Source organism: Lipophrys pholis (assembly GCF_963383615.2).
Source record: "Lipophrys pholis genome assembly, chromosome: 15".
NCBI classification, from domain to species: domain Eukaryota; kingdom Metazoa; phylum Chordata; class Actinopteri; order Blenniiformes; family Blenniidae; genus Lipophrys; species Lipophrys pholis.
Genome location: NC_137642.1, coordinates 1,725,033 through 1,743,729, shown reverse-complemented (window position 1 = coordinate 1,743,729; position 18,697 = coordinate 1,725,033). Strand labels below are relative to the sequence as shown.

General features: G+C 43.1%; 1 protein-coding gene across 2 annotated transcripts in view; it reads left to right on the top strand.

Annotated features, from left to right (window-relative positions):
- Positions 1-18,697, top strand: part of smap1 (small ArfGAP 1) — a 227,822-nt gene that overhangs the window by 149,390 nt on the left and 59,735 nt on the right. For both annotated transcript variants that reach the window (XM_080482214.1, XM_080482213.1), the window contains one exon: positions 11,832-11,944. In XM_080482214.1, coding sequence (XP_080338340.1) covers positions 11,832-11,944 — 113 coding nt within the window. The remainder of the gene's footprint in view (positions 1-11,831; positions 11,945-18,697) is intronic.

Below are 18,697 nucleotides of genomic sequence, written 5' to 3'. Positions count from 1 at the left end.
TTTGACATATATCAATGTACATTTATTTTTGACTGATGTTAGCTTGCATGAGGAGCATTCATTTGGTGCAGCTAGCTACATTTCTTTACTGTTATAATTATGTTTATATGTGAGAAATCCGCTGCATTATACTATACCAGAGGTCTGCGAAGTACAATCCAATTAGCTTTGTAGATAATTTTACACCAAAGAAATTTGCAATGCTGAACTGAGGAACGTACACAGTTTTTGTTATATTTTAAAACTACAATTAACTGCTCGCATTTTATCATATTTTTCCGTTTCATCAGTTTTATCTGTTAACACAAAGACAATTGAACGTAGAATCAACAAAAGTGGAAGAATTCACTGAATTACATGGAGACAGTTCATGTTGGCATTCATTTCTTTTACATAGCTTATATCAAACTGAATGTAAAGACAGGTGTTCAGATTTATACATTTTAAGATGAGCTTTCTTTTGGAAAACCTTTAAGAATTTTGTGCTTGTAACTGTGGTACACAGTGAGGGACACTGTGAAGGTAAACAGACATCCTTCATGCATCAGCATCAGGCAGCTAACGAGTGTTTATCTCCAGTCGAGCTGAATTTGGAATGCTATGAAGAGTCTTGTGTCGTGTCTGCAATGTATGCCATAGCTACGGTGGCCCAGAAGGGTAAACAACACAATGCAACAGCAAATGCCACAATACGACAACAAAAAGTCAAAACACAGCAAAAGCTTTTGCTGTTGTGCTGTGCTGTTGGCCCTTATGGGCCACCGTACATAGCGGCATATTTGAACTACGTCTCCGTCAGCGGCAGCTGGTGATAAATGTCTGAGGTGGGGCTCTTCATTATTATTTGATTTCAGACGTTAACGTAATTTAAATACAGTGTGTTTATAAACCACATTACAACAATCTTGTCTTTTTTAGATTGAGAGAGGCCTCAGTGATGAATCATTATAGTTCTTTTAAACAGCTCGTGAATAGAGAGCACTTATTAAGACTCTTTTAATAACATTCTTGTAAACAAATCCAAACAGAAGCTTCATTAGTCCTTTTTAGAAAATGATTGTGTTTTGGGGCTGTTTTACTGGAAATGACACTCTGAGTTTAGGGAAAAACAAAAGTTAGATTAGGTATATTTTTAAACAACACATCAATCCATCATTCAAAGCGTTTTAGAATGCTTTGAAAGAAACCTCAAAAAAAGTGCAAAATATACTGTGTGCTTTTTTAAGCTCTTGGAAATTTAGTTGGGACAGAGAGGTGATTAAGCCCCTGATGGGAATCAGGTGTGTTGCTTCACCTCTCTGCCCATAAAAGGAGGAGGCGCCAGACACTCGGGGTGACAGGCAGGAGACAGGCTGACAAACCTGTGTGTGAGTTTCGTTGGTGATTTACTTTAAATAAAAAGAAGTATGGTTTTGGGAAGTTCTGACTCCGCGTCTCTGTGGGGGAACCAGCGGTGGCATGCTCAACTGGTACACTAGCTGCCCGTCGAACCCACAGAGCGCGGAGGTGCGCCCCAGGAGCAGCGGCTCCAGAGACGACGGTGGACGAGGCATGCGCTCGGCTGAAAGACCGAGGGTTGGTTAGGACGTGGGCCTAAACTTGGCGATGGGGGTATGTGGCAGAGGGTTGATTGAAACCATAAAAGGAGGAGCCGCCAGACACTCGGTGTGATAGGCGGAGGACAGGCTGAAAAGCCTGTGTGAGTTGGAGGGTTTTGTTTGTTGGCGATCTGATTTAATAATAGAAGTATGATTTTGGGAAGCTCTGACTCCGCGTCTCTGTGGGGGAACCCGGTGGTGGCATGCGCGACTCCTACATTAGTCATTAATAAATATGATCATATCTTAACATTTATAAACAATAACAAACCTGGACACATTTGCAAAACTCTGAACACATTTCTGTTTGTGTGAATTTAAAAATAACTATGATGGAGAAAGTTGAGCCTTACCTGCAGCTTTTCAGCCACATTTCTTCTTTCAAACAGTGAATTAGAAGAGATGTGACAGAGTTAATAATCAGAGACTCACAGCTTGTTGTCTTCTTCTCAACATCTGGTGGAAACACGCTAGAACAAACCAGAACTGACGTTAAGCCAATCACTGAGCAGGTTTGGCGATGGGCAATTTAAAAAGTCCCCCCAAATTTTGGACATCAAATGACACTGATTGGTTTAATTTCATGTCAGTCACTCTGGTGTTAATCAGTGATTGGTGAGATCGTTACTAAACCTCGCCTCCTCGGGGCGGCTTTCTGCACCACAGGTAAAATTTTGTGGTGTTCGTCAAGCTTCGAAAAGGATCCAGACAGTTAAATGAAGTTGTTGTGTGAGCAAAGGGGTCCGAGGTAATTATACAACACACCTTCTTGCTTGGATGGACAAGTATTGGTCTGTTTCCACGGTGAAGTCCAGAGTCTTTCAAGAAGCATCTCCATCCCATGATATGGGATATGGCACATTGCCTGATACTGCAGCAATGATGTGGGTGATTGGGCCTTGCCCGTTTCCATGGCAATGGATGAATGGGTTTTTGCTGTGAGAGGGCCAGATTAGGCTGCTCAGAGGGTAATTGATGCACATTAATCAACTCTTCTCTTTTTAGTATGGGACAGTGAGACTCACACCTGTCTGTCTCCTCAGCCAGCATAATCATCATGAAAGACTTTATTCTTTTGGATTTTTTTTCGTCTTCTAAATAGGGACTTACAGTGCCATTTACCAGTCTAAATAAAATAATGCCTCATAAATGGCAAGCAAGAATCACAAGACAGATGGAGGGCTAAAATCAATAACTCAAATATTGGGATGGGAGACATCACAGTCAAAGTAATTGAGAGAATGAGTTTTAATAAGTGGATTAAAAGAATGTGGAGTGGTCTTTATGGACTTGTTGCGGTAAATAGTTTTCCTTGTACCTTGCTGTCTGGCTGAAAGAGCTCAGTCTTTAAAAGGGCTAAATTATGGAAGTTTCATCACAGCGGTTATAGAAATGACGTCTGCTCGCACACACAAGTTCACTCCCATCCACCCTCTTTTTTTTCTCTTCTTTTCTCACAGTGATTCACCTAACACTTTCCTGCTTCTCCATCACAGTCTCTTTGTGTCTGTTGCCCTCATGAAAGCACAGAGTGCAGTACACAGGGCTGTTATGGCAGTTTCTTCTTCAGCACCATAGGAACAACTCTGTCTGGACATGCAATCTCTCCATTATCACTGTAGCTATAACCATCCAACAGAGTGTGATAAAATGTATAAATAAATCCTCTCAAATACACTTGCATTAAGTGGTTATCCATGTTAAGTTGCCCCAAAGAAAAACTGCCCTCTCCCCAATCTCTAAGTTGGCTAGATGTGAAGCCAAAAGCTGACAGGCACACTCACTGTCATCAACAGATGAAAACAGGAGCCTTAAATGAAAATAACAGGAAGTTTCCCAGAGCCTAAGAAGTAATTCTGACAACATTAGAGTGTCCAAACCTTTTGGTATGCGCCCCCCTAAAGAAGTCCCATACCCCAGGTTGGGAACAACTTCTTCAAGTTTAGAGCTATTGGGCTTGAATTCAACAGTTAAGTCACGCACCCCGATATTATTTTTCTGCTCCTCTTACGGCATTTGGCTCCGTTATGTTCTTAAGCTATTTATTTATTCGAAGATTGGAATTATTAGCGGAGGTGAGCACATCCGGGTCTTGGGGTTTTATTCTATTCTATAAATAGGCTGGGCTTCATGCTCCCCCGGGCTCTCGCTGGCTCTCGCTGGCTCTCGCTGGCTCTCGCTGGCTCTCGCTGGCTCTCGCTGGCTCTCGCTGGCTCTCGCTGGCTACGTCATTCATTGTCTTCGTGCCATTTCCTGGGAGGCGCCGTGCCCCGTGCGCGCTCCCGATGTCTGCAGGGACAGTTACAGCTCCAAGCTTCCCGGTAGCCGGCTGGCTGGCCGAGGTTAGATCTGTTTGCCGTGGCTGTACCGGCCATACTGTTTTCGCTTTTTATTTTTCCCTCTGGGTCTAGTCTGAGTTTATGTTTTCTTTCTTAGCCCGGTGTCGGTACTGGTTCAACGGCCCTGTACAGGGTTGGGCCATTGCCGCACCTGTTTGTTTCGTTTGGCCGGGAAGTCACACCATCTTTCAGTTAAACTTTTCCCGGTTCCCTGTTTGCTTGTCTTTTTTAGACAGGTGGACGAGGCTCTCGTAAAAATAAATCAAATAAAATAAAATAAATGTTTAAAAACTCATGCCCTTGTCTCCCGTGTCCTAAACTATGTTTCCTCCCTATTTGGGGTCGTAACATGTTTATGGGGGCTCGTCTGGGAAGCTTGGAAGTTTGCTTGTATCAGGCCAATAGTTGGGGACTGTTTTCATTTCTTCTGGTCCACTGATGGATATTATTTAGCTTCAGCTTACCAGGTGAAGTTATCTGTGTGGAAATGGTACGTGTAATGCTCTTATTGCCATGGTTGAATGAATTTAGGTTTGGTGATTTCCAGAAGAATGTGATCCCTTCAGACTGTATTGCCCCAACTTTAAGGTTTACTGGAGGGAGGATGATAATGTTTGATGATAATGTTATCTTGGGTTTGGTTCGTTAGTTCCACTGATACGAAACCCTTTTGACAGTTCTTCGGCGTCAAAGTTCTGGAAACGTTTTTATCCTTTGGTTGGATGAGTTTGGCTTTGAGTAACAGCAGAAGAACCTGATCTCTCTTTGTGTCAGTGGAGCTGTTTGTTAGAGGAGGTCATGGTATGGGGTTGTTTTTCTTCAGATTGGCTTCATTTCTACTGATGGAAAAATGTCATGCTTTTGTAACACGGGTGGGAATTAATTACCTGCTGCATTCCCGTGTTTAATCTCGCGAGAGTGATGACATGCCCACGTGACCCGCTGCAACCTATCGCGCTCTATATTGCCACGTGTTTCAATATGGCTGAGCGTCGGGAGGAAGTTTGAAGCCGGTAGGTGTAAAAGTTCTGGTTCACCTTCCCAGCACAACAACAACCGTGCAACAGCTCGTAACTAATTGTTAAGTTATAGGTGCCGATCATCAGGGCCGAGTTGGTACGGGCGAGTGTGTCGATGCGGAAATATAAAGCGGAGTTGGTGAGTCAAACTGGATGCTAACGGTAGCTACTAGCCTTACCCATGTATTTCCTATGGGCGGTTAGCATTGGGTTTTAATCCCGTTTTCCTCCTCATTTTATGTTACTTGAAAGACAATGAATGAACGCTGCTGCTGCTGCGCAGTTACACTGGTCATAGTGACAACACTGTGTATGTTTTCATTTGGTTTTTGTACGTGTGTAACATTATGAGGTATATATTATTATGTATATTGTATGACATTGTAGTTGGCATTGTTAATACGGGCAATGTTAAGTTATTAAGATTTGATATATATATATATATATATATATATATATATATATATATATATAGATGGATAATTTTGATGTGCGCACAATGATTTAACTGAGGGTCCTGTGATTTACGCAGGCCAGGTCCCAAAGTCTCGGATGGCAAGCTATAGATAGGCCTCGAGCCTGAGCCCAAGGATCTCCACCTCTCGATTCCTGAACTCCACCTGCTCTGGTCGGGCGGTAGGCGGCTTTGGCCACACCCCTTTGACTCGCACCTCACTACGCTGCGGCCCCTTTGCACTATGCCACACACATCATCTCCATAACTCAAATCATTCCCCCTCTGAACTATTATGCAAATCCCCAAACCCGTGTGGCCGTATGAAGTGTGGTGTATGAAGTGTGGTGTATGAATTGTGGTGTATGAATTGTCGCTTATGAATTGTCGCTTATGAACTTTTGCGTATGAACTGTCGCTTATGAACTTTTGAACCCGGGTTATTGTTGGTATTCATGTAATTTTGTCTTTTTATGGCCATTCCTATCCATGTTTATCCGTATGTGTAATTGTTTTGTGTTCACTGTAAAAAATCAATAACACTGGTACCATTTGAAAAGTAATGTTCGGTGTCCATTTCATCTCTCCAAGAGCTGTAACCAGGACTTCTGATTAGCTCAATAATAACAATTTATAGAACCATTGCTAGACTAGCTCAAGCACATGCTACACTTTGATTTTGGACAATTTCATCTTTGGGAGTGATGTATGAACTTTGCATGAATGTGTAGCATTAGTTGACATTAGCGAACTTAGCATGCCAGGCTGCAAAAAGAGTCACACTCAAAACAAATAACAACAGAAATATACCAACCTCACTGGCTTTGTTACACAAATACAGGAGGCAAGTCTTGTCTTTTGGTCTTCTATAAAACAAGTTTAGCACTTATAAACATTTAAAGTCACATGACAAATAACATTGTTTTTGTATTATTTTGTTATGCAATTATAACCTCCCTGTTGGAACCAGTGAATACATATAGTTCCACCTTGAATATTACTGTCCTTTGGAAGTAGGAACCAAAAATATAATATTGTGTAACCATGATATAATGTAGTCATAAGCACCACCCTGAACTACCACCGCAATACTCTGCGCTCACATCCAGTCTCCTGCATACTGATAAATCAACTGAAGCATTAAAAAAAACACACAAAAAAACCAGTATTGCTTTTTCAGATTACTTTTCATATTTTAATATCTACCCTTGGTTTCTGACACAATGTCAAAAATATTTGCAATTACAGACAATTAATTGGCAAGTATTGCTGCAAGGGCAAGATTTCATGGTGAAGTCAGTCAGTCATTAAAATTGTCTGAATAATATCCCCATTAAAAAGCACAGTAATTGTAAATTGGGTCAAGAGAAGAGCATTTGAAAGCATGTGGGAGTATATAAATCGCATAATTACTCTTGCGTATTTATGTAAAGGTCAGTGCGAATATTTCCCAGTATTGTCAGTGTTTTCACTTTCAATGTTTTCAGATGCTCTTCCATCTATTTATTAATTCTTTGTAAAATGGCAGATATGCCTCTCATTTTAAACAGCCAAGTCAAATTAATTTAAATCTAATTCATTTAAATCTAGATTCTGAAATGAGGCTTGGAGTTTGATTAAAAAACGTAAAAAATCCCCTCAGCCCCATTTACACAACAATGTTTTCAAGTGAACTTTTTGAAAATGCTTCAACTCAGGAATCAGCCAATCCCATCTTGCTATGGTCTAGACAGGTCCATCACAGGACAAACACACGGAGACACACAACTCCACTCACATTCACACCCAGGGGTAATTTAGGGTCACCAATTAACCTCACATGCAGATTTTTGAACTGTGAGGGAAACTGGAGTAACCCACACCCACACCCACACCCACACCCACACCCACACACACACACACACACACACACACACACACACACACACACACACACACACACACACACACACACAACATGGAAACTCCACAAAGAAAGACCCTGGCCAGTATTTGAACCCATAACCTTCTCTCTATGAGGAAAAAGTGCTAACTGCTTGTCAGGGGATGCAGGTGGTGTGTGGATGGACCCAAACGCAGACTCACAGATTTCCATAAAAACCAGAGTTTATTGAAGACCAAGTCCAGGGAACACGAGGAAAACAGGAGCGACACAATGAGAGGAGCGACAAGATGACAAGAGACGAGACGATCCGACAAGGACAACAGAGGGAGAGGAGTTTAAATACACAAGGAAGCGGTGGACACAAGTGGAACACAACAATGGGTGCACACAGAGGGAGAAGGCAATTGGTTAATTGGAAACACAAAGTGAGACACACAGGGGCAGACACAGAGGCCTGACACTGCCCCGCCCTGCGGTCCATAATTGAATTCACATTTCACGTGACACCACCTAATCCATTAAAAATGAAATGCATTTAGACTGCAGCAGCAGACACACTGACAACCATATACAGTTGTGCTTATAAGTTTACTTACCCTGGGAGAATCTATGATTTCTTGGCCATTCTTCAGAGAATATGTATGATAACACAAAAGCCTTTCTTACACTCATGGTTGATGGTTGGGTGAAGCTATTTATTGGCAAACAACTGTGTTTACTCTTTTTAAATCAAAATGACAAAAGAAAGTACCCAAATGACCCTGATCAAAAGTTTACATACCCCAGTGACTTTGACCTGATAACATGCACAAAAGTTGACAAAAACAGGTTTGATGGCTAATCAAGGTTCCCATCCTGACCTGTGACCTGTTTGTTTGTAATTAGTGTGTGTGTATAAAAGGTCAGTGAGTTTCTGGGCATCTGACAGACCATTCATCTTTCATTGAGTGCTGCACAGACATTTCTGGATTCTGAGTCATGGGGAAAGCAACATAATTGTCAAAGGATCTGCGAGAAAAAGGTAATGGAACTGCATAAAACAGGACAGGGGTATAAAAAGATATCCAAGGAATTGAGAATGCCAATCAGCAGTGTTCAAACGCTGATTAAGAAGTAGAAAATTAGTTGAAACCAAACCATGGTCAGGTATACTAGCAAAGATTTCAGCCACGACTGCCAGGAAAGTTGTTCGAGATGCAAAGAAAAATCTACAAATAACTTCAGCTGAAATACAGGACTCTCTGAAAAAATGTGGTGTGGCTGTTTCAAGAAGCACAATAAGGAGCCACTTGAAGAAAATGTGCTGCATGGTCGAGTCGCCAGAAGAAAGCTATTTCTGCAAATGTCACAAAGTATCCCGCTTCCGTTACGCCAAACAGCACAGAGACAAGCCTCAACACTTCTGGAACAAAGTCATTTGGAGTGATGAGACCAAAACTGAAATTTTTGGCCACAACCATAAACGTTACATTTGGAGAGGAGTCAACAAGGCCTATGATGAAAGGAACACCATTCCTACTGTGAAACACAGAGGTGCATCACTGATGTTTTGGGGATGTGTGAGCTACAGAGGCACATGGAACTTGGCCAAAATTTATGGCAAGATCATTGCAGCATGTTATCAGAAAATACTGGAGGAAAATTTGCACTCATCTGCCTGGAAGCTGCACATGGGACGTTTATGGACATTCCAACATGACAATGATCCAAAACACGAGGCCAAGTCGACCTGTCATTGGCTACAGCAGAACAAAGGGAAGGTTCTGGCCATCTCAATCTCCTGACCTCAATATCAACGAGCCACTCTGGGGAGATCTCAAACATGCAGTTCATGCAAGACAGTCCAAGAACTTACAAGAACTGGAGGCTTTTTGCCAAGAAGAATGGGCAGCTTTACCATCTGAGAAAATAAAGAACCTTATCCACAACTACCACAAAAGACTTGAAGCTGTCATTGATGATAAAGGGGGCAATGCATGGTATTAACAACTGCGGTATGTAAACTTTTGATCAGGGCCATTTGGGTACTTTCTTTTGTCATTTTGATTTAAAAAGAGTAAACACAGTTGTTTGCCAATGAATAGCTTCACCCAGCCATTAACCATGAGTGGAAGAAAGGTTTTGTGTTTTCATTCATATTCTCTGAAGAATGGCCAAGAAATCATAAATTCTCCCAGGGTATGTAAACTTATGAGCACAGCTGTAGTTAGTATGCCAGGCCACAGGAGGGTGCTGTCACTTGTTTTTGTAATTAAACCACACAGACATGTACAGAGAACAAAACGCTTTAAACGTGAACAAAATTGCGAGTACCGTATCCGTATGGACCGATGACGAATCGGATGTAATCAGGGGTGAGTCTCAACTATTAAACTAATGATATGGATGAGAAAACTAGAATACGACCGCGAGTCAAACCACTACGGGTCCGCCAAGCTTGCTTACAGGCACTTGAGCAGAAAGAACTATTTACCAACGAAGAGATGAGCAGTAACAGGCTCCGTAGCCTCCATCAGTCTCTGCAGGAGGGAATAGAGACCGTGAAAGAATCTTTCCACCTTGGGAGCCGGTATTAAAACCTTGCAGATACAGTGGATACACACACCGGTGTCGTGTAAACGGACCCCCCAAAAGTGAAGAAAGTTTTGCGGATACACTCGTATTTGTTACTGTGTAAACGGGGCAATAAATGACTGCTGGATCTCACTCAACACTAGGACCTGAGCTGAGACATCTGTGATGCTGCCGTGAAATATAGCTAACTCATTGCCATCAAACTAACTGTAAAGCCATGCTGTCAGGGGGAGTTTTTAAAAACACTCTTAATGCAACAGCTTTTTGGAGATTTTACTGTATTTTCACCAAAAGGTTTGTCATTTTTGATAGTAATTGTCTTTTATTTGTGAAAATAGACATTTTCATAACGACATCTGCATCACAACAATAAAACCTTTACATTTTAAATACACACATTAGGTAAATGTCAGGATTTTCCTTGTTCAAGTGTTGATTTTAAGGGACATCATGGCTTGCTGGAAATGAATCAGGAAATGTAGAGGAAGACACAGGAGAACAAGTTGTGGCAGTGGATCATTCCTGGAGCACAGATCTTCAGCTGGAATTGTGTCATGAAGTCATTTCCCATGTCCACTAAAAATTATAAGACAAATATAGTTGAGGATGGAAAAGTTCAAGAGACCTTTGCTTGCACAATAAAAGACAGCAACTTAATCCAAAAGATAAAACATCTCAGTTGTCCATCCCTCACAGTTCTGTATGGTCAAAAGTTCTGAACAGAAAGTTTTGAGTGAAAAGAGAAAACCTCCAGGTAGCCAGGGAAAGACAATCAGCAGTAGATATGACTGCAGAACTGGAAGTTAAATCGCGATGAAATGGAGCAAATGACCGCTTTAGGCATCAACCGGAATCTTGGAGCTTAGAAAGTAAGGTCGATGGATGTGGGTAACGGTGCTGGATGTTCAACAAATTCAACTCACACAAATCTTTTGACACCACACATCTTTGTTTTAATTTGACCCTACTGATGATGTGTTGTTGCAACAGTAATTTGAGCAAGAACTCCGAACACACAGCTTTGAGAGTACGTAGTGTTTCAGATAATTTCTTAATACTGAACGCACTCCGGCAGTGGTGGATGTCTCTGTGGGATAATGACCCAACTCATAACATGGGAGGCATGGCTCGGTTGTGGTCGTCTCCCAATCGGAAGGTTGCAGGTTCAATTTCCATCTCTGCCTGCCTACAGAAGTGACCTTGGGCAAGACACTGAACCCCAAACTTCCTGTGTGTATGCAGTGAGTGAGTGGTGGTGGTCAAAATGGCAGCCTCACCTCTGTCAGTGTGCCCCAGGGCAACTGTGGCTACACATGGTTTACCACCATCCGGTATGGAGTGAATGAATAATGCAATGTAAAGTGTTGAGTGTCCAGAAAAGCGCTATATAAAATCAATGCATTATTATTATTAGCAGTTGCCTGTGACTAAATCAATTACAGCCCCCATTTACATGCCAAAGGTTTGAAATCTATGTCAGTTTCCATGGAAATGAAAGAAACGCTGAAGTCAATGTGGCTAGCATGGTATTGTACTTCTACTTGTGGAAATATTTTCAAAAAGTTGCGTTTTCCCCCATGTCCATAGAGATGTGGTCAGACCATTTTTCAAAAGTTCCACTTTGGGAGCTTGGTGTTTTAAGAAAGTTGTGTTGTCAGTGGCTCTGACCACTGTTGTCTTGCAAACGGACACCCAAAAACATCAGTTGCTCATTTTCACTTGAAAACGTTGTGTAAACAGGGCCTAAGTCAACATATTTCACAGAAAGGGTGAGTAATAACATTATTTATGATGGAAATTCAGCTTATTTTACAAAAATAGCATGGAAAACTCCCTGATAAAGAGTGATAGAGATCATTTTTCACACCACCTGTTAACCTGTTTGGTTCCTTCAATTGTATTTGGTTAAAAATGTTGTGCGACTTGTTGTTGAGTGTCAAGAAATGTTTCCTCTCCTTTCAGATGCTCTGGAGGGCGGAGGCAAGGGCACAGCATCAGCAGGCAATGAGCTGGATATCTTTGGACCGATGGTCTCCAACCCCCTACCCCCCTCCAACAACACACAGCAGGCTCAGGTAGGACACACACACACACACACACACACACACACACACACACACACACACTGCCTCCCCTGTTCGTGACGACACACACTCTCTGAGGATCATATCAATGCGAGCTGTCATACAGCCTCTTTTATGGAATTAATTTGACCGATGTCCTTCAAAGGAGTGCATGTGCTTGTCTGAACTGCCACAATGGAGCGAGTACCCAGGAGAGCCAAACTTACATTTTCACAATATTTTTTCACGAGGATTTTTCTGCTTCAACTCAGCATTGTCAAAGAATTATTTTTAAACGTATGGAAATCTAATGTCTGTCTAGATAAGGAAGACTGAATGTAGGTTTCATGTGTCAAAAGCTAGAATTTTAAGAGGGTGTTTCAAATGCTGTTTAAATTTATCAACAAGCAAAGCCGTAGTCGCACACCTTTTTGTGTAAGAGCTGTCACTAAGTCCCCGTTTACACAACAACGTTTCACGTGACAACATCTGATCCGGAACAATAAAGTGATGCAAATGCAGAACACAATGACAATAATGGGGTCAGTGTGCCGGGCCAAGGGTTGCTTGTTTTTGTAATGAAAGGGATGTGTGTGAAGAGAGCAATACGCTATAAACAATCAAGTGTAATGCATAGCTTTTGCATAGCTTTTATATATTGCGTTTCAGGAGACTCAAAGATGCTTTCCATTGCATTATTCATTCACTCCATACTGGATGGTGGTAAACTACATACAGTATGTAGCCACAGCTACTCTGGGGCAGACTGGCGGAGGAGAGGCTGCTAATCTGCACCATCGGCCCCTCCAAACACCACCAACCACTCACTCTCTCACTGTATTCACCCTCTGACCACCACTAACCACTCACTCTCACACTGCATTCACCCTCTGACCACCACCAACCACTCACTCTCTCGCTACATTCACCCTCTGACCACCACCAACCACTCACTCTCACACTGCATTCACCCTCTGACCACCACAAACCACTCATTCTATCACTGCATTCACCCTCTGACCACCACCAACCACTCACTCTCTCACTACATTCACCCTCCAACCACCACCAACCACTCACTCTCTCACTACATTCACCCTCTGACCACCACTAACCACTCACTCTCACACTGCATTAACCCTCTGAACACCACCAACCACTCACTCTCACACTACATGTGCTCTGTCTCTTCTTCTGCGTTTGTGGTGTGTTTGTTGAGTCACAGCACCCCTAAAGGCCTGGCATATACAGTACAGACCAAACGTTTGGACACACCTTCTCATTCAAAGAGTTTTCTTTATTTTCATGACTATTGACATTGTAGATTCACACTGAAGGCATCAAAACTATGAATTAACACATGTGGAAATATATACTTAACAAAAAAGTGTAAAACAACTGAAAACACGCCTTATATTCTAGGTTCTTCAAAGTAGCCACCTTTTGCTCTGATTACTGCTATGGACACACTCTGCATTCTCTTGATGAGCTTCAAGAGGTAGTCACCCGAAATGGTTTTCACTTCACAGGTGTGCCCTGTCAGGTTTAATAAGTGGGATTTCTTGCCTTATAAATGGGGTTGGGACTATCAGTTGTGTTGTGCAGAAGTCAGGTGGATACACAGCTGATAGTCCTACTGAATAGACTGTTAGATTTGGTATTATGGCAAGAAAAAAGCAGCTAAGTAAAGAAAAACGAGTGGCCATCATTACTTTAAGAAATGAAGGTCAGTCAGTCCGAAAAATTGGGAAAACTTTGAAAGTGTCCCCAAGTGCAGTCGCAAAAACCATCAAGCGCTACAAAGAAACTGGCTCACATGAGGACCGCCCCAGGAAAGGAAGACCAAGAGTCACCTCTGCTGCGGAGGATAAGTTCATCCGAGTCACCAGCCTCAGAAATCGCAGGTTAACAGCAGCTCAGATTAGAGACCAGGTCAATGCCACACAGAGTTCTAGCAGCAGACACATCTCTAGAACAACTGTTAAGAGGAGACTGTGAATCAGGCCTTCATGGTAGAATAGCTGCTAGGAAACCACTGCTAAGGACAGGCAACAAGCAGAAGAGAATTGTTTGGGCTAAAGAACACAAGGAATGGACATTAGACCAGTGGAAATCTGTGCTTTGGTCTGATGAGTCCAAATTTGAGATCTTTGGTTCCAACCACCGTGTCTTTGTGCGACGCAGAAAAGGTGAACGGATGGACTCTACATGCCTGGTTCCCACCGTGAAGCATGGAGGAGGAGGTGTGATGGTGTGGGGGTGCTTTGCTGGTGACACTGTTGGGGATTTATTCAAAATTGAAGGCATACTGAACCAGCATGGCTACCACAGCATCTTGCAGCGGTATACTATTCCATCAAGTTTGCGTTTAGTTGGACCATCATTTATCTTTCAACAGGACAATGACCCCAAACACACCTCCAGGCTGTGTAAGGGCTATTTGACCAAGAAGGAGTGTGACGGGGTGCTGCGCCAGATGACCTGGCCTCCACAGTCACCCGACCTGAACCCAATCGAGATGGTTTGGGGTGAGCTGGACCGCAGAGTGAAGGCAAAAGGGCCAACAAGTGCTAAGCATCTCTGGGAACTCCTTCAAGACTGTTGGAAGACCATTTCAGGTGACTACCTCTTGAAGCTCATCAAGAGAATGCCAAGAGTGTGCGAAGCAGCAATCAAAGCAAAAGGTGGCTACTTTGAAGAACCTAGAATATAAGGCGTGTTTTCAGTTGGTTCACACTTTTTTGTTAAGTATATAATTCCACATGTGTTAGTTCATAGTTTTGATGCCTTCAGTGTGAATCTACAATTTTCATAGTCATGAAAATAAAGAAAACTCTTTGAATGAGAAGGTGTGTCCAAACTTTTGGTCTGTACTGTATACGACTTGAAGCCTCGTGTTGAGCCGTTTTCATAGTGACGTGTAGATGGAATTTTTTTTGAGAACCCCGGGGAGAAAACAAAACATTTTGGCTCATGTGGGAAGGACACTCCGGCATGTAGGCAGGCAGAGATGGGAATTGAACCTGCAACCTTTCGATTGGGAGATGACTGCGCTACCAACCGAGCCATTCCACCGGACATTTGTATGGACTGATGATGAATCAGATGCTATCAGGGTTGAGTCTCAACTATTGATCTACTGATATGGACGAGAAAACTAGAATACAGACCACAAGTCATACCACTACAGGGGGCCGCCATGTTTCTTTACTGGCACATGAGCAGAAGGAACTATTTACTAAGGAGGGGATGCACATGCGCCGTAAGATCGCTCCATAGCCTCCGACACTCTCTGCGGATGGGAATCGCACCCTTGAAAGAAGAGTTCTGCCTTGGGAGCCGGTATAAAAACGTCATGGATGGAGTGAATCTGACCACCGGTGTTGTGTAAACGGACCTCTCAAATGTGACATTTTTTTTGCAGATACTCGTTTTCGTTGTCGTGTAAATCGGGCCCCAGTTTGTCTATTGAGCACTGTTACTACAAACCAATGGTGTAAATTACTGTTTCATTTGTTTGTGCTTTACATCAACACGAATACTTGGATTTCAGTGCATTTCAAATTATTAAGTTGCATACATGCTTGCATGCAGCCTTGACTTGACTCATCTGGACGTGTCTTTTTAAGAATCCTGTATTGCATGACTTCAGCTTTTAACTATCTGCAGCCAATCAGTCTTTTGTTCTTTCTAACGAATCACAAATGGCTACATTCAAGTTTGTGATTTATTTGTGGGGATGCCCCGATACTGCTTTTTTAAAGTACAAGTACATGTACAGCCACTTGCCAAAACCAGGTACTGATACAAGTTCTTATTAAATGCTATAAATTCATACTCCAAATGCTACGTTGCTGATGCATGATGTCACGTTTATTGGGGGTCTTTTACGAGTACGAGAACTCTGTGCAAGTATTGGACCGATACTTGTATCGGTGTCGGTCATGGTTTTAGGCAGAAACTGGTGTTTTGGGCATCTATCCAAAAATTGTGAGTGTCCAAAATTTATTAGGTCGGCGGGGGCGGGGATGCATTTGTTTCCTAAGAGTAATATAGTTCCTTTTTTCATTTCAAATAAAAAAGCAGATAGATCATAGGTCCATATAATTAATACCACCTGTGTGGATTCTGCAAATATAATTCCTTAGCATTTTGGAAAGGAAAATCCTCCTCTCTGCTTTAGCATTTGAATGCACCAGGATGAGTCAGAGAATTACAAACAAATGAGAGGCCGCCTTTTATAAGGTATAGATCACGTTGTATCAATTGACCATGTCTGCTGAAGACAGTGGAGGGGAAGGAAGTAACATCCTTGGTGGTGCCTGTTGCAGAGAATCCAACCTCCGGCCACTTGCTGTAATAGTCGACCAGAGTGATGGTGTATCAACAGTTCCAGGTAGCTGTCTCGAAAGGACCGACAATATCGATGGCCAGTTTTGGCCAAGGCCTCTCTGGGAGTTCCACTGGTTGGAGTGGGGCAGGGTAAGGCATGGCGGTCTTGTCGTTAGACTGGCAGTGCTGGCATGTATGGATTGTTGAGTGAACTAGGTCATCCATCTTTGGCCACCAGTAGTACTCTCTCAGGCGTTGTTTTCTACGTACATCAGCTTGGTGGAATTCCTGTGCCAGGGCCACAAGCGTAGCACGCAGTGAGACAGGCACAATCAGGCGTGTACAGAGAAGCAGCGAAGAATCTTTCACGGACAGTTCATTGCGTACAATGAAGTATGGGGCAAGATCTGGACTCAGTGCTTCCCCCTGCTTAGGCCAGCCCCATGCAATCTGCTCAGGGAGTGCAGACACATCTGTGCAGGAAGCAGCAGCATCTTTTGGAATGCAGATGGTACAGAGGAAAGCCATAAGGCACCCGGCAGTAGCGGAACAGACCGTCATGGGTAAGGAAAGTAGTCAGGTCCCGAATTTCCTCATGTAGGGGCACTTGGTGGTAGGCACTTGCAAGGTCAATTGTCCGAAAACACTGCGGCTCCCCGCAGAGGGGACTGCAGCTCGTCGATGTGTGGGAGCGGATAGCAGTCTGTGATGACCGCTTTGTTTGGCACCCGCAGATCAACACACATCCGAATGCCTCCTTTCTTCTTCTGTGTAACAACTATAGGAGACACCCAGGGAGAAGCGTCACATCTCTTGATCACACCAGCAGCCAGGAGCTTGTTTATCTCCTCTGTGACATTACCTCTCACAGACAGAGGCAGTCGGCGCAGTTTTTGTTGTACTGGGGGAACAGATGCCGAAACCTTGACCTGGTGCACAAAGTTTTTGCCGCATCCGATGAGAGGAGGGGAGGTGGACAGTTGCATGACAGAAGCGCCTGAGAAAGAAGCACGAGGACGGGCAGGTACTACAGTTCCACCTACGATGTGAAGGTTCAGTGTCTCTAGAAGATCCATACCCAGCAGAGGGGTACCATTCTCCACAATGAAGAAGACTGCTGGGGCAGTGATGTTATCTCTGGATACTATTTCTGAAAGGCATCCCAACACAGGTATCTGTGTCTTGGAGTATGTGATCAGTCGTACAGTTGGCTATGTTAATTGAGAGTCACTGAAGTATTCTTTGAACACACAGCTGAGCAGTATGGATACAGCGGACCCTGTGTCAACAACAGGGTCCATGGCATGAGCTGACGAGTTTGCACTTTTGACTTTGACGTTGCGTATGATTTTATCAGCCGTGCGAGCTGGCCCTTGAATGTAAAGGACAGTCAGTTCAGGAACCTCCAATTCGTGGACTGATTGAGTGCGAGCAGATTGACACTTTTGATTGTCACTTTTGACAATTTTTGCACATCACTTTGGCAGCAGGGCATGAGGGTGCATTTGCAAGATGATTGTCAGCTCCACATCGAAACATTTACGTGAGGACTGAGCAGCATGAGTAGTACCTGTAGGTGCAGAAGGCTTCTTCTGGGACCGTGGTCTATGCCGTTTCTTTTGCACTGCCTGCGCTGGTAAGGTAGGTGTCTCTCCAGCCATGTGCTTTGCCTGTTCAGCTGCAGACTCCATCTGTGTGGCAATTGGGATAGCTTTGTCTAGAGTGAGGCCAGGTTCTAGCAGCAACCTTTCTTTCATTTTTACATTGGCAATGGACTCAATAAGCTGATCACGCAGCATCTCGTCATTTTTATCTCCATATTCACATGATGTTGCAAGCTCTCGTAGCAGCTACGTACATACTGAAGAACAGTCTTACCTGGACCTTGGACTCGTCTTCTGAATGTGTTACGTTCCACCACCATATTAGTCATTGATGTGAAATGAATAAACCAATCAATCAAATCAATAAACAGCAGTCATATGTATCGCCCGTATCTGGTAGTGAGTAAAAGATCGTCTGACCCTCTGTACCAAGGCAGTGAAGAAGCTCCCTGTCGCATTAATGACCAGGAGGTAATTGTCAAACATCTTCATCTAGGACAGGACAAAAAATTAGCAAGACTGGGCACACCAGTAGCCATCGCCATAAAAGTTGCAAAAAATTATTATCCAACCAAAAGATACTCATCATTCCTTGGAGTATAGCAGGTGGGTTACCTTGTCACCAATTTGTAGGGTTGGATGGTGTAATGAAGAAGCAGGAGAGCATGGATTTACTGTCTCAATATTTACTCAACAGCATTCCTTACAACAGCATGGCAAAGACTCTTCCGTCCTGTCTCTATACTTACAGCCTACACTGACAGCTAGTGGAGAAGCAGTGAAATAACATCTTGCCTAGTAAGATAATAAAGAACACAACACATAGTGT